Source organism: Pelodiscus sinensis, chromosome 14 (genome assembly GCF_052426305.1).
Source record: "Pelodiscus sinensis isolate ZL-2025 chromosome 14, ASM5242630v1, whole genome shotgun sequence".
NCBI classification, from domain to species: domain Eukaryota; kingdom Metazoa; phylum Chordata; order Testudines; family Trionychidae; genus Pelodiscus; species Pelodiscus sinensis.
Window position 1 is genome coordinate 46,268,267 of NC_143065.1, and position 13,907 is coordinate 46,282,173.

A 13,907-nucleotide genomic window follows, 5' to 3' on the forward strand; every position below is an offset into this window, starting at 1 on the left:
GCTAACTTAGATGGAAGACACATTGAGAAGGCAACGCACAAGATACCACACAAGTGACAGGCTGTTTTTATTCCTTTCCTAAGGCACAGTAACGTCTTGGTAGTGGCGTAACATGAAATGACACAGCTGAAACGCCCTCTGCATGTGTGACGAGTGCTCTTCAAACAGAACATATGGAAATACCCGACATTAAAGGTTTCTGCTTTTTCCTTAACTAGATAGAAAAAAAATCACCGATTCCTTGTAATAGTCATTAAAATAGTCTCTTTAGATTTGCAAAAATAACCAAGTCTCCGAGTACTGAAAATAGACATGCCTCTCAGCACGGCATGTTAGCGCTTAGTAAAATAGATCATTTGGCGAAAGCACGCTGATTTCCTAGAGGGCAGATCTGCTGGCTTGCAGGACAGACCCCCTAGGAAAGGGGGGGCCTTGTTGTTGGCGTAATTTAGAACTAGGCTGACAAACATCCGCACGCACTTCACAGTAGATAACCAGCCATCACCACCCCCGAGAGGTAGGCTAACTGGTATTACCCCCATTGTACAAGGGGGGAAAGCGAGGCTCGGGGACTTTTCCGAGAGCACATGGCAAATTGCTGTCTGAGCTGGGATTAGAAGAGGTGGGTTTCTGGCACTCAGCCTGCCCTGGGAAAAGACAATGCTGGAGCATTTACGGGAGAGCAGTCCACGTGGATTGTGAGGGGATGACGGGCCTGTCCCCTGCGGCGAGCGCCGTACCAAGGCCGGAGCGAGTGCCTGCGTGGCGCCCGCTGCAGGGTCAGGACCTCAGTGGGCCTTTGGCATCTCTCCTCTCCCCAGCGTACTGAGCTTTGGCATTGGGAGACCCTTCCACGGCAGACGGGTTCCTTTCGTCAGCCGCCCCGCCCCGCCGCGGGCCCCGCCTCAGACCAGCGGAACGGGGTACGAGGCGCACGCAGCGAGGCCACACATGTTCTTGCCACGCTCAATGTAGAAGTAGCTACAAAGGAGACACAGAGGTCGGTGAGCACACCCCTTCCTCCCCTCCGGCACGGTCACCCTCGCGCACTAGCCAATCAGCGCCCAGTCCCGCGGAACGCTGCCTTCGCCCACTGCGTGTGATTGGCTAACCATGCTGTTTCACTGGTTAAAGGGGAGATGGGGGGGCGCTCCAGCCCGGCTGCAGTGCACCCCCCACACCTATCGCCAGTCTGGAGTGCCTCCCGCCCCCCACAGGCATGGGTTGCTCCAACATCCCGGCGGAAGCCGCCCTTCGGGGAAGGTGGGGGGGCTGCTCCAGCCCCCACCAGCTTACCTTAACCGGTAAGCCTCTCCCATTGCGAGGTTCTCACCTGCCCCTGGCCGCCTCGTCCTGAGCTGCAGGGGAGCCCTAGAGAGCTGGCCACTCTCCCCGGGGCAATCCCCCACGGCGCCGGTGGGCAGGAAGCCCTGTATTTGGTTGCTGTTGCTCCTTCGAGCTGGGGTGCTCCTGCACCCCAGCATCCCTCGCTCCAGCACCCGGCAGGTGAGCCAGGCTGGTGGCTACTTTGCCAGCCCAGCAGCGGGGAGCAGCAACACAGGCCAGGAAGTGTCGTGGGTTAAGCTGCCCCCTGTACGAGGGTCGGTTCCCTCTTCTAGTGTGAGCCCTGAGCCCTCTGAGCAAGGCCCAGCCTCGCTTTGCAGTGGTTGGCTGCGGCTCGTGCCCGTCACGCCAAGCTGCCCGTGGCCACTGCTCCAGGGAGGATCTCGATGGGACCAGCCCGTCGTGCGCTGATGTACGTCGGCCGGGAGCACCTTACCCATCCACGCCCCACGAGGGGCCCCAGGAGTTCTTGACGATCCAGTAGGGAGTTCCGTTTTCTTCTCCGTAGCCCACAGTCAGAACTGCGTGGTTCACTTTGTCCGGAGTGTGGTCGCACTTTGGGCTGCACACAAAAGGCACAACTGAAGCACAGTCGGCGAACGCCTATCCGGTCGTCCACAAAGGTGTGAAGCGAGATTCATACCAACAGCCCCACTCACAATGGAAGGGGGCAGCATGTGCGCTTGGGGGTGAAAAAGGACGAGTGTTTGCAGCAGCTGTAACTATTTGCTCAGCCTTAACGTTCCAGGGCCCGATCCAGCCAGCTCTTATGCCCGGCGCACAGTGCTCCAGGGCCCTGGAGCTGGGAGGACCCCGGCATCTGCAGGATCTTAGCTGCCACTGGACACCTGTGATGCTCGTCTAGCTCCCTGCTTGGGACTAAGGCATGAGCACGGGACCCCTCGGCCAGGAGCTGCTCTGCATTTGCCACCCCGCTTCTGAAATGACAACGGACAGGGACATGCAGGGGCTGCACTCGCGTCTTGGCTTCCAATCGGTCGCAGTTTACTGCTGGGAAGCCTGGCCCTGATCTGGGACGCACCATGAGCATTTCACCATGGGGGGAGGGGGGGTGTATTTAACATGTTGGGTTTTGTACCGACCCTGCCCACAGCCAGGGCTGCTGGGTCACTCCGCCGGTGTTTCTGGGCTTAGACAAGTCCCCTTTCCAGGATTATTTAAACCGGTGACCGCGGAAGACGCTCCTGACACCAAAGGGGTAGGGGGGGCGCCCCCCCAGCAGGGGGGTTCCCAGATTATCTGCATCCAAAGACTTTCTGAAACGCAGGCACTGGCGAGCGGCCGGCTGAACACCTGAATCGCAGGCCGGCGCGAGTGCAGCTCAGAGCCGGCGTAAGCCAAACGCGCCTCTCAACACTCGAGGTTCTGCCAGCCCGGATCAGACCCACGTTTGGGCCGACACGTTTCATAGGCTGGAGCCGGCTCCAGCCAGACGCTCTGGAGGACGGTGCGAGACCCCCAAAGGAGCGGAGGCGGAACAATCTCTCCCCGCCCCCCCTTCGGTCTCAGCCTGGTCTCTGCTCGTTTGATATCCCGGCCAAAACGGGCGCCCGGGTCACCCACAGCCCCGCTGGTCTAGTCGTTACGGAGACCTAGACTATCCCGCTGTATCTGGAACATCCACTGGAACGACCCCTCCTCAATCTGCCAATTCTTCACCTCCTCGGCCTCCCGAGGCAACGAGTTCCATCGTCCAATCGCGTGTGAAAACGTGACCTCTCCCCAGGGCTGGCTGGGGCCTGGGGTCTGCCCCCAGCCCCACCCCTTCTGCCGGAGGCCCGGCCCTGCCCCCCATGCTAAGGATGCTGAGCCGAGGCCAGGGTGCACCGCTGAGTCCCGACATCTGCGTTCACCTCTAGCCGCAAACTCAGGTGCCGCTACGATCGCTGGGCTGGTGCCTCGCTTGGCTCTGGACACACACGTCTGTGCGGGGCCCCCGTCCCTGCCTTCGGATTCTCACCCAACAGCCCCGCAGGGGCCAGAGGATCAGGGACCCGCTCAGGCCAAAGGACAGCAGCGCAGATTATCCCTCACCCGGCAGGGTGCGGCCCTGGGCCCCCGGAGTCGCCCCACCGTGCTTGAGCTCTGCGCATCGCCCCTGCTTGGCTCTGGGAGTCGCAGGCGACGCTCTGACAGGTCCCACGTTACCCTGTGGGGCTGGCTCAAGCAAGCGGCAGCGCCTTCCGGGACGGCTCAAAGACAGGCCGAGCATTGCAAGAGCTCTGTGCCCACGCTCAGCGCAGTCTGTCCGCTGCGAACGCACCACGGGCCGGGAGCGCTGCTCTGCGCCACGCTCCTCTCCCCTTCCCGCAGCCTGCTCCTCGGACCCGGGTCCCACCCCCTGTGGGCTGACGGCCGGGCCTCGGGAGCCCTCAGGGAGACCCGCCGGGGAGCGAGCGTGACCGAGCCGCCCCCGCCACGGGTCCCCGGCAGCGTCTGCTTCCCGAAACACTCACTTGGAGTACACGCCCTTCCGGTAGCTCAGGAAGTCGTCCGTCACCTCGAACGCGAAGCTCACGGGATTATGCTTCCCCACCGCCTCCACCAGGCCCGCCTCGTCGTACTGGAAGGGGGCAGAGCCAAGCGGTTATCCCTGGGCCCGCGGCACTACGGCGCAGGCAGGGCCAGACTGGGCTGGGGGCTGCACCTTCCTGCCTCTGCGCACGGGAGGAAGCAGACCCGGATGGCGGACGCGGCAGCCCTGTTCCGCAGGGAGCAGCACAACGGGGCTCTCAGGCAGGGTGAGGCCGGCCCTTGCTAGCACCAACAGCCCTTGCTCCCAGGGACCCTGCTGGCAGATCCTTCGGTTCCAGGCCAGCGCGTGGAGGGGGCCAGCAGCAAGAGTCAGCCCCGGGGCACGCCACCTCCGCAGAGGCTGTCTTGTGCTCTCTGACTGCCCCCCAGAGGCAGCCGGAGTTTGCTGCAGGCCGGACAGGTGAGCCGAACGAGAGCAGCATGAACGGAGCAGGAGGGGCGGCCCTGGTCCCTTCTGGAGTCACGCTGGCCTGCAAATACTTCCTGCGCCCGCGCCCGTGCACAGCGGTGAGGGAAGCTGGTTATGTTCAGCCCCGCAGGCACCAGGCTCTGCCAGAAGGCGGGAACCGGGGCGGAGGGGAGCTGCGAGCGGCCACGCCTGCGCATCCCCAGGTAAATAAAGCGTCTGGCAACCCGCCAGGGGTAACCCCGGCTCCCCGCGTCCAGCCTGCAGGCCACTTGTTGCCCACCCCGCTCTGCGCCCGGCCTTGGAGGCACAGGCCCGAGCTGCTTCCCCAGCAAGTGTCAGGGAGACCAAAGAGCACCCAGCGGGGACGCCGAACGGTCCTGGCGAGCAAGGGCACCCCCAGGCACCCCCAGGCACGCCCGGCCAGCGGGCAGCCCACGTCAAACCCTCCAGCCACTGACGTGGCCAGCTGACCTCCAGCCCGCCCAGGGAGCTGGCGCTGCCGGCGGTGCACCGGAAGGAGGAAGAATTCGCCCGGCGGCAGAGCCAAGGCGTGCGCAGGGCTCCCCGCGGCCCCGGGCACTCGCCTGGGTGATGTTGATGACGTCCTTGACGAAAGCGATGGCCTTGTCGCGCTGGAACTTGCAGGTGCCGTTCTGTGGGGACGCAAAGGAACGGAGGTTACAACGGCCCCCACCGGCCCGGCCAGCGTTTGATCGCGCTGCCGCCGCCTGGGGCGTACCTGAGCCTGGTACGGGTACGTCTCCTCGCCCTGGAGCCCGTGGTTATACAGGATGTACTCGAAAGCTTGGCTTGGCAGGCCCCTGAAAAACAGCACGGCCAAGGGTGAACGAGGGAGCAGCGCTCTCCCCCCGGGGCCCTGCTCTAGAGGGGTTCCCCGCAGGCACCTGGACTGCGATCCGAGCACGGGCGGCCGCCGGCCGGGCCACCTCCACCCCCCTCCGCAGCCCAGCTGCCCCGCGCCTCCCGGGGCTCCTCCCCCAGCTCCTCAAGGCCCGGCCCACCCGAGTCCCAACGGCCCTGCCAGCGGGGGGAGAAGCCAGGCACGTCCTGGCTGCAGCGGCAGGACCAGCCACTCCCGACTCCCATGGGGTAGGGAGAGGGGGCTGGGCCGTTCCTACACCCTGGCTGGAGTCAGCTGCCCCGTTTCCCATCGAGACGTTATAGCAGCCCCTCAGTCTACCCTGCGCTGGGGTAGAAAGGGCCCCGGGAGAACGTCAGAGCGGCCAGCCCGGGTCAGACCAAGGGTCCATCCAGCCCAGGGTCCTGTCTGCCCAGTGGCCAGTGCCAGGGGCTCCAGAGGGAGGGAACACAACAGGGAATCCTCACGTGATCCCTCCCCTGTCACCCACCTCCAGACAAACCGAGGCTAGTTACACCATTCCTGCCCATCCTGGTCAATAGTCATTGATGGGCCTGACCTCCATGAATCTATCAAGCTCTTTTTTTAACCCTGTTAAAGTCCTGGCCTTCATCACATCCTCTGGCGAGGAGTTCCACAGGTTGACTGTGCATTGAGTGAAGAAAAACTTCCTTTGGTTTGTTTTAAACCTGCTGCCTATTAAGAGGCGCCAAGCCTGGACTCTGCTCAGCCCCCTCCCCCTTCCCCCAAACACACTGACCAAGGAAGCATGATGGGCACGAGGGGGTAGGCTCCAGAGGAGGGAGAAGTTAACCGGTTACCTGGTAAGCGTTAGGCTACCCAAAGGCTTCCTAGGGAGCCAGGCCAGAGCAGCCCCGGCTGTGTCGAACCAGCTGGCTGGCCCCAGCTGTGCGGGGGCAGCAGGCAGAGCTGTGTCCACGTGGACCCAGCTGCGTGGCATTGGCCCGGGTGGGAAGGCAGAGCCCTGGCCCCGGCTGTGGGGAGGAGGGGGGGGCAGCAGGCAGAGCTGTGTCCGCGTGGACCCAACTGCGTGGCATTGGCCCGGGCGGGAAGGCAGAGCCCTGACCCCGGCTGTGGGGGGGCAGCAGGCAGAGCTGTGTCCGCGTGGACCCAGCTGCGTGGCATTGGCCCGGGTGGGAAGGCAGAGCCCTGGCCCCAGCTGTGCGGGGGCAGCAGGCAGAGCTGTGTCCGCGTGGACCCAGCTGCGTGGCATTGGCCCGGGCGGGAAGGCAGAGCCCTGGCCCCGGCTGTGGGGGGGCAGCAGGCAGAGCTGTGTCCGCGTGGACCCAGCTGCGTGGCATTGGCCCGGGTGGGAAGGCAGAGCCCTGGCCCCAGCTGTGCGGGGGCAGCAGGCAGAGCTGTGTCCGCGTGGACCCAGCTGCGTGGCATTGGCCCGGGTGGGAAGGCAGAGCCCTGGCCCCGGTTGTGGGCGGGGGGGGGGGGCAGCAGGCAGAGCTGTGTCCGCGTGGACCCAGCTGCGTGGCATTGGCCCGGGTGGGAAGGCAGAGCCCTGGCCCCGGCTGTGCGGGGGCAGCAGGCAGAGCTGTGTCTGCGTGGACCCAGCTGCGTGGCATTGGCCCGGGTGGGAAGGCAGAGCCCTGGCCCCGGCTGTGTGTGTGGGGGGGGGGGCAGCAGGCAGAGCTGTGTCCGCGTGGACCCAGCTGCGTGGCATTGGCCCGGGTGGGAAGGCAGAGCCCTGGCCTCGGCTGTGGGGGGGCAGCAGGCAGAGCTGTGTCCGCGTGGACCCAGCTGCGTGGCATTGGCCCGGGTGGGAAGGCAGAGCCCTGGCCTCGGCTGTGGGGGGGCAGCAGGCAGAGCTGTGTCCGCGTGGACCCAGCTGCGTGGCATTGGCCCGGGCGGGAAGGCAGAGCCCTGGCCTCGGCTGTGGGGGGGCAGCAGGCAGAGCTGTGTCCGCGTGGACCCAGCTGCGTGGCATTGGCCCGGGTGGGAAGGCAGAGCCCTGGCCCCGGCTGTGCGGGGGCAGCAGGCAGAGCTGTGTCCGCGTGGACCCAGCTGCGTGGCATTGGCCCGGGTGGGAAGGCAGAGCCCTGGCCCCGGCTGTGTGTGTGTGTGGGGGGGCAGCAGGCAGAGCTGTGTCCGCGTGGACCCAGCTGCGTGGCATTGGCCCGGGTGGGAAGGCAGAGCCCTGGCCCCGGCTGTGGGGGGGCAGCAGGCAGAGCTGTGTCCGCGTGGACCCAGCTGCGTGGCATTGGCCCGGGCGGGAAGTCAGAGCTCTGGCCCCGGCTGTGGGGGGGCAGCAGGCATAGCTGTGTCCGCGTGGACCCAGCTGTGTGGCATTGACCCGGGCGGGAAGGCAGAGCCCTGGCCCCGGCTGTGGGGGGGCAGCAGGCAGAGCTGTGTCCGCGTGGACCCAGCTGCGTGGCATTGGCCCGGGTGGGAAGGCAGAGCCCTGGCCCCGGCTGTGTGTGGGGGGGGGCAGCAGGCAGAGCTGTGTCCGCGTGGACCCAGCTGCGTGGCATTGGTCCGGGTGGGAAGGCAGAGCTCTGGCCCCGGCTGTGGGGGGGCAGCAGGCATAGCTGTGTCCGCGTGGACCCAGCTGCGTGGCATTGGCCCGGGCGGGAAGGCAGAGCCCTAGCCCCGGCTGTGGGGGGGCAGCAGGCAGAGCTGTGTCCGCGTGGACCCAGCTGCGTGGCATTGGCCCGGGTGGGAAGGCAGAGCCCTGGCCCCGGCTGTGGGGGGGGGGGCAGCAGGCAGAGCTGTGTCCGCGTGGACCCAGCTGCGTGGCATTGGCCCGGGTGGGAAGGCAGAGCCCTGGCCCCGGCTGTGGGGGGGCAGCAGGCATAGCTGTGTCCGCGTGGACCCAGCTGCGTGGCATTGGCCCGGGTGGGAAGGCAGAGCCCTGGCCCCGGCTGTGGGGGGGCAGCAGGCAGAGCTGTGTCCGCGTGGACCCAGCTGCGTGGCATTGGCCCGGGCGGGAAGGCAGAGCCCTGGCCCCGGCTGTGGGGGGGCAGCAGGCAGAGCTGTGTCCGCGTGGACCCAGCTGCGTGGCATTGGCCCGGGCGGGAAGGCAGAGCCCTGGCCCCGGCTGTGGGGGGGCAGCAGGCAGAGCTGTGTCCGCGTGGACCCAGCTGCGTGGCATTGGCCCGGGTGGGAAGGCAGAGCCCTGGCCCCGGCTGTGGGGGGGCAGCAGGCAGAGCTGTGTCCGCGTGGACCCAGCTGCGTGGCATTGGCCCGGGCGGGAAGGCAGAGCCCTGGCCCCGGCTGTGGGGGGGCAGCAGGCAGAGCTGTGTCCGCGTGGACCCAGCTGCGTGGCATTGGCCCGGGCGGGAAGGCAGAGCCCTGGCCCCGGCTGTGGGGGGGCAGCAGGCAGAGCTGTGTCCGCGTGGACCCAGCTGCGTGGCATTGGCCCGGGCGGGAAGGCAGAGCCCTGGCCCCGGCTGCCCTGCGCCTGCCAACAGTCGAGCGGTTCCACGGTGCAATCTGAATCAAGTCACCCGTTCACCGTTTGAACGGGTGTTGACACCCCCGCGGGCTCAGCCCAAGCAGCCATTCTCTGGCGCGTGTACAGGGGACGGGAGGGGCCAGGTGAGGCTGAGCTGAGACGCCACGAAGATGGTGCCACGAACGCCGTGTGCGACAGACGTGCTCGTGGCCCCTCGGGGGAGGGGGCGTGGGTGTGAACTGGCCTGTTTTCTGCAGCCTTCCTCCAGCCAAGCAGAGGTGCGCGCATTTGGGGGGGGGGGGGCATCTGGCTCCTGCTCCCCACAGAGCCTCGCTGTCACACGTGGTCCGGACGCAGAGATCCCGCCTAAGCCTCCTGCGCTGGCCCCCACGGCGCTCGGCCACCGGGAACGGGGATTCACAGGCCTGGCCCAGCGGCGGCTCCAGCAGCTCCCCCCCAGCTCGAGATCCCCGGGCTCTCGAAGCCTGTAACCCACGAGGACCAGGCCCCGGGAGGCCACTTACCCGCTGCACCCGTGGTTATTGAAGTCCTGCGCACAGTCCACCAACTGCTGCTCTGCCTGGGGAAATACTGGGGCTCGGTCTCTGTCCCGAAGAGCGAGCTGCCCCCGCGCCGAGAGCGCCTTGTGCCACCAGGGAACGGCAGCCTGGAGCAGAGCTGGGGCCGGGCTGTCTGCTCTGGGGTCCCTGACCTGCACCAGCCACGTCCCAGGGAGGTGGCACAGCCCCTAGCAGCCAGCGAGAGGGTGCCTGGCGGGCAGGCAGCGTCCCTCCCAGCCCCGGAGCGAGAGGCTGGCCCATGCCCAGAGCAGGATGCTTTCGACCCTCCCGTGCTCTGGTTTATTTTCAGCACTGTGGATAGCCTGCCCCATACACACGTCCAAGCCCCTCTCAGATCCGCACGCCTCTCGGCCCCAAGAACTAAACGCCTTTGAAAAGCCTACAGATAACTGAGATCATCTGGCTCCCCCGCAGCCCCCGTTTTACTGTGGCTCCCGGTGCCGCGGGGAGCAGGACTCACAGACGTCCTGCTGGCGAAGGAGATCCGCTCCCGGGCGCCAGGGAGCGCAGGCCAGGGCCCGTGGGTGCCCTTTGCCGGAGAAAGGGGGCTGGCCCAGCCTGGCAAGATGCCGCAGCGAGGAGGGATGGCAAGACGCGCAGACAGACAGGCTGCCGGCTCTGCTGCCCGCCGTGAGGACGCAGCCGGGGGACTAGAACTGACCCCCCCGGGGGGGGCTGCCCGGGGAGCTGGCCCGGCTGGGGCGCTCGGGTACCCCAGAGGAGAACCTCTTACCAAGGACAGGAGCTTTCCTGTTGCTATGGCGATGGCGGACTCCAAACAGCCGGTGGTGGAGAAGGTCCAGCAGCTGCCACAGCCGCCCTGCGTGGGGGAGCAGCAGCTTAGCAGGCTCCTGATGCTGCGGGGAAGCCCAGACGCCGCCCTCGCTCTTGTGGGACTGTCCCTCTGGGGCCTCGCTCCTGCCCCCGCTCCCCCAGCCCCGAAGGTGCAGACCCCAGAACCCCTGGGCTCCCAACCGGGCAGGGACACGCCCCCGACTTGCCTCATGCCTCCCGCCCAGCCCCTCCCTCGTGCCCACTGGTCCCGAAGAAGCAGAAAGACCGGGCTGTGCCCGAGAGCCGGGCCTACCTGGTTCTTCACCGGGGTCACGTAGTTTCCTTTCTTCCTCCAGTCGATGGAGGAGGGGCACGGCCCGGAGCTGGCCAGGAAATTCCCTTTGGTGGCCGAGCAGTTCTGCGACCAAAGGGAGAGCGCTGGATGAGCGGACACCTCATGGGGCAGCCCCACCGGAGCCAACGCCAGCGACCGACACTCGCCGGGGGCTTGGGTCAACCCTCAAAGTTCACTGAGCCCCGACGCTCTGCACCTCTCAGCCCCGATTCCCCAGAACTAAGCAATTCCGCAAGCCTGAGAAGCCGTAACTGGCGGCAGGACCAAATAAAGCCGAGGGGCAGGCAAGCGCCCAGGAGACCTGCACGTGGGCACCGTGGCGCAGGAGCCACGTACCCGTCAGTCGGCAAAAACGCTGCCGAATCCAAACAAACCCATTTACCTGAAACAAAAAACAGGACGAGGTAGCACTTTACAGACTAACAAGACGGTTTATTAGGTGATGAGCTTTCGTGGGCCAGACCCACGTCCTCAGATCAAATAGTGGAAGAAAGTAGTCACAATTTTCCACTATTTGATCTGATTTCCACTATTTCCACAATAGTTCCACTATTTTCTTCCACTATTTGATCTGAGGAAGTGGGTCTGGCCCACGAAAGCTCATCACCTAATAAACCATCTTGTTAGTCTGTAAAGTGCTACATTGTCCTGTCTTTTGTTTCAGCTGCACCAGACTAACACGGCTACATTTCTATCACCATTTACCTGAGGCTCACTCCAGAGGAATTTCTTTCTGAATTCGGGGAATGTCATGTCTGAAAATTGGTTTAGACCCACTACAAAGAAAAACAAGTTGGATTAACCAAAGAGCTAGGTCAAAACCACGTGCCAGAGAAACAGAGAGCAATGGGAGATGAAATCAAAAAGCACGAGCTCGCACTTTCAAACGTGTGATTCCCAGCATTGTGTCTGTCGATTCGCCTCTTGTTGGTGACAAAGATCTGCAGCCGTTGGTAATACTCCTCCAGACTGTACTTCCTGTTGTGCTGCAGAGGAGAAAGGCACAGACGTCGTCAATGGCAGATGCAGGATACAGAAGTGAAAATTCACGCCCCGCAGATCATGGCTGAGAAGGGATTTTTCTCTATAACACAGGTGGCTACACAGCCAGGGCATTCCCATCATGCACTGCTCCCAGATGGGTGGGAGGTGGAGAGTCACCACCGTCTTGCCATAGAAAACCTTGAGGACCGGAGCGAAGAGAGATGCGGCCACGCTCAGTGGAGGGGCAAGTGTTTGGGTGCGTGCAGGGAGCTGTAACGCCGCAGCATGAGATGCACTGGCAGGAGCCCCGTGTACTACGAGTTATGCACAAGGATTATTGCGAGCCTTTATTCCTGCAGACTTAGCCTTGGCCAAAGCCGCAACAGCTGGCCCTTGGCCAGCACGGAAAATCCCCTAGCAGGAAGTCCCTTGCAGGGCGGAATGGCTGAACAACAGTAACGAAACCAATCTGGTTTTTCCATTTGCAGAAATCAGCCTAGGGCTTTCCCGGCCTGAGCACTCGGAACATCTGCAGAGGGCAGGAAACCCGCCACAGCATTCGGGTGGAGAAAGCAGAAGTTTTACCTGCAGCATCCACGACTTAAAGTGAAATTCCTCTGGAAAGAGAAATAAAGAAACAAGCATTGAAGGACCTGGACGCCTCTCTTGCTCGGTCTGTACAGCCCCCAGCACAGTCCGGCCCTGTTCTCGGCTGGCCCCTTGGTACTACCATGATACACGTTACAAAGTGAAAAAAAATTAAACTAAACCGTAATTTTCGAAGCTAAAGCAGGAGCCCTGTGGCGCCCTACGGACGAACAGCTTTATCTGGGCACCTGCTTTCACGGGTAAAACCACTTTGTCAGATGCGCTTGTGGGTTTTACCCACAGAAGCTGATGCCCTTAATAAATCTGTGAGTCTCTAAGCTGCCACAGGACTCCTTGTGCCTGCAGCTACAGACCACACGCCGACTGCTCGGAGACGCTTTAACTGTCCATAAAGTCCTGTGCTCGGTCAAGGTAGCAGCCTCAGGGAGCTCTGCCCATTCCTAGCCGCTGATGTAGCTGACAAAGGGTTTGCATCCATTAGCAAACATCAATTTCCACTTTCCCTGCAGGCCAGAGGCCCCTGCTCCCCCTCGCACCCCCCATCCGAGTTTCAGGCCCTCAAGGGCCTACCCTGCCCTTGCAGTCAGAACCTAACGGAGACAGAAGCCACGGCCCTCCCTGGGCATGGGAGCAGTTTGTATGGGGGGGGGGGCTGCGAGCCACTGGACCAGACTGTAAGCTCTCGAGATAAGGGGAACCACTCCAAGCCAGCCCCCCAGAAGCTCCCTGGGCCAGCACCGATGCCCTGTTGTACCCGGGACCGGCTGAGCACGGTCTGTGAACTAAGCGGCCCCCTCCCAGGCTCCTTCATAACCCTGTTTGTAGCAGCCAGGGAGCAAAGTCCCGAGGCGCCGGCTCCGCCCCAGAGACGTCGCCGAGATCCCGACTGGCGCACGGAGAAGGAAGGAATCGGGCAGCGTGTCCCTCGGCAACGAGGCCGACTCAGCGAACACAGTGGGGGGGGCTATTTGGGGGCCTGGAAAAGGACGTTTCGCAGGGATCAAAGCGTGGTGAGCGAGCGGCCCCCTCCCCTGCCAGCCCCACACCGGTCTCCTGCCAGAGGCCAGGCGACTTCGCGAACGGCCCCGGGATGTGCCACTGCGGGTCCTGCCGTCACCTGCCTCCCCAGTTCTCGTCCCAGCTCCCTGCTTAATAAGGGCCTGGCCCAAGGGGCCAACTCGCTCTGAGCCCCGGAGGGGAAGGCAGCAGAAAGCAGGGCCAGGGTGCCGGGCACCCCACTGCCGGGCCCGGCCCCTGGGGGTTCCAACAAAGGCATCCCCAGGAGAGGAGCTGAGTCTCCGACGGGGCGGCCCTGCCCCGGGACGTGGGCGGTGGGGGGAGGGGGCTCCTGGTCGGGCGTTATGCACCCAGCTCAGGCTGCAGCAGCCGCAGCTCCAGCCCGCTCCGCCGCTTTGGCAAAAGTGCCAGGCCCCGGGTACCCCCAGCCCGTCAGCCCGGGCGGGAAAGGGACCGGGACCAGGTGCTGCTGCTCCAGCTACGCCCTCCTGCACCGCCCCCGGCTGCTTCGCCCCTCGCCCGGCCACCGAGCCCAGAGCCTTCGGGGCGCCCCCACTCTGGGTCCCGGGCAGCGCCGAGCCCCTGGGCCCCGCTACTCGTGAAACGAACAGACGCGGCTCGATCCCCGCCCCCGGGCCGTGCGCCACCGCCGGCCTGGCACCAGCCCGCACTGCCTGGGGCGGGACTGCCCCGAGCGCGGCCGGCCTGCAGCGCGCCCCTCCCCCGGGCACGGCTCCGCCAGGCGCCCGCAGCTCCCCCCGCCCGGCTGCCCCGCACCTACCGTCCGCGCTGGCCGCCGGGGCGCCGCACACGCAGGGCAGCAGAGCGGCCGCCAGCAGCCCCAGCGCCGCCTGCATGGTTGCGCGCATCTCCAGCCGGCGGCGCAGGCCAGGGCGCAACTGGCCGGGAGCCGGGAATGAGCCCGCGGCGGGGCGGGGGCGGGGCCGGGGCCGGGGCCGGGGCCGGGGCGGGGG

At 64.9% G+C, this 13,907-nt stretch overlaps 1 protein-coding gene across 1 annotated transcript; it reads right to left on the reverse strand.

The window, feature by feature from the left end:
- Positions 1–43: 43 nt before the first annotated feature.
- CTSH (cathepsin H) lies at positions 44–13,871 on the reverse strand. The gene is made up of 12 exons (XM_075896780.2): positions 13,715–13,871; positions 11,893–11,924; positions 11,204–11,309; positions 11,029–11,099; positions 10,282–10,386; positions 9,928–10,014; positions 9,138–9,193; positions 5,049–5,130; positions 4,894–4,962; positions 3,822–3,928; positions 1,781–1,906; positions 44–981 (listed from the first exon to the last, which is right to left on the reverse strand). Exons 1-12 carry the CDS (start codon positions 13,800–13,802, stop codon positions 906–908), a joined length of 1,005 nt encoding a protein of 334 aa, XP_075752895.2. The 5' UTR covers positions 13,803–13,871; the 3' UTR covers positions 44–905.
- Positions 13,872–13,907: the final 36 nt, after the last annotated feature.

What these genes read in the sequence shown, in the direction of transcription:
- CTSH (XM_075896780.2), bottom strand. Translation starts at nt 13,802, where the DNA reads ATGCGCGCAACCATGCAGGCGGCGCTGGGGCTGCTGGCGGCCGCTCTG. An exon ending in CAGGAAAGCTCCTGTCCTTG is followed by an intron (nt 9,194 to 9,927) that starts GTAAGAGGTTCT and finishes GTATTTCCCCAG; the next exon opens with GCAGAGCAGCAGTTGGTGGA. An exon ending in CCCTCGTGGGGCGTGGATGG is followed by an intron (nt 982 to 1,780) that starts GTAAGGTGCTCC and finishes TCTCCTTTGTAG; the next exon opens with CTACTTCTACATTGAGCGTG.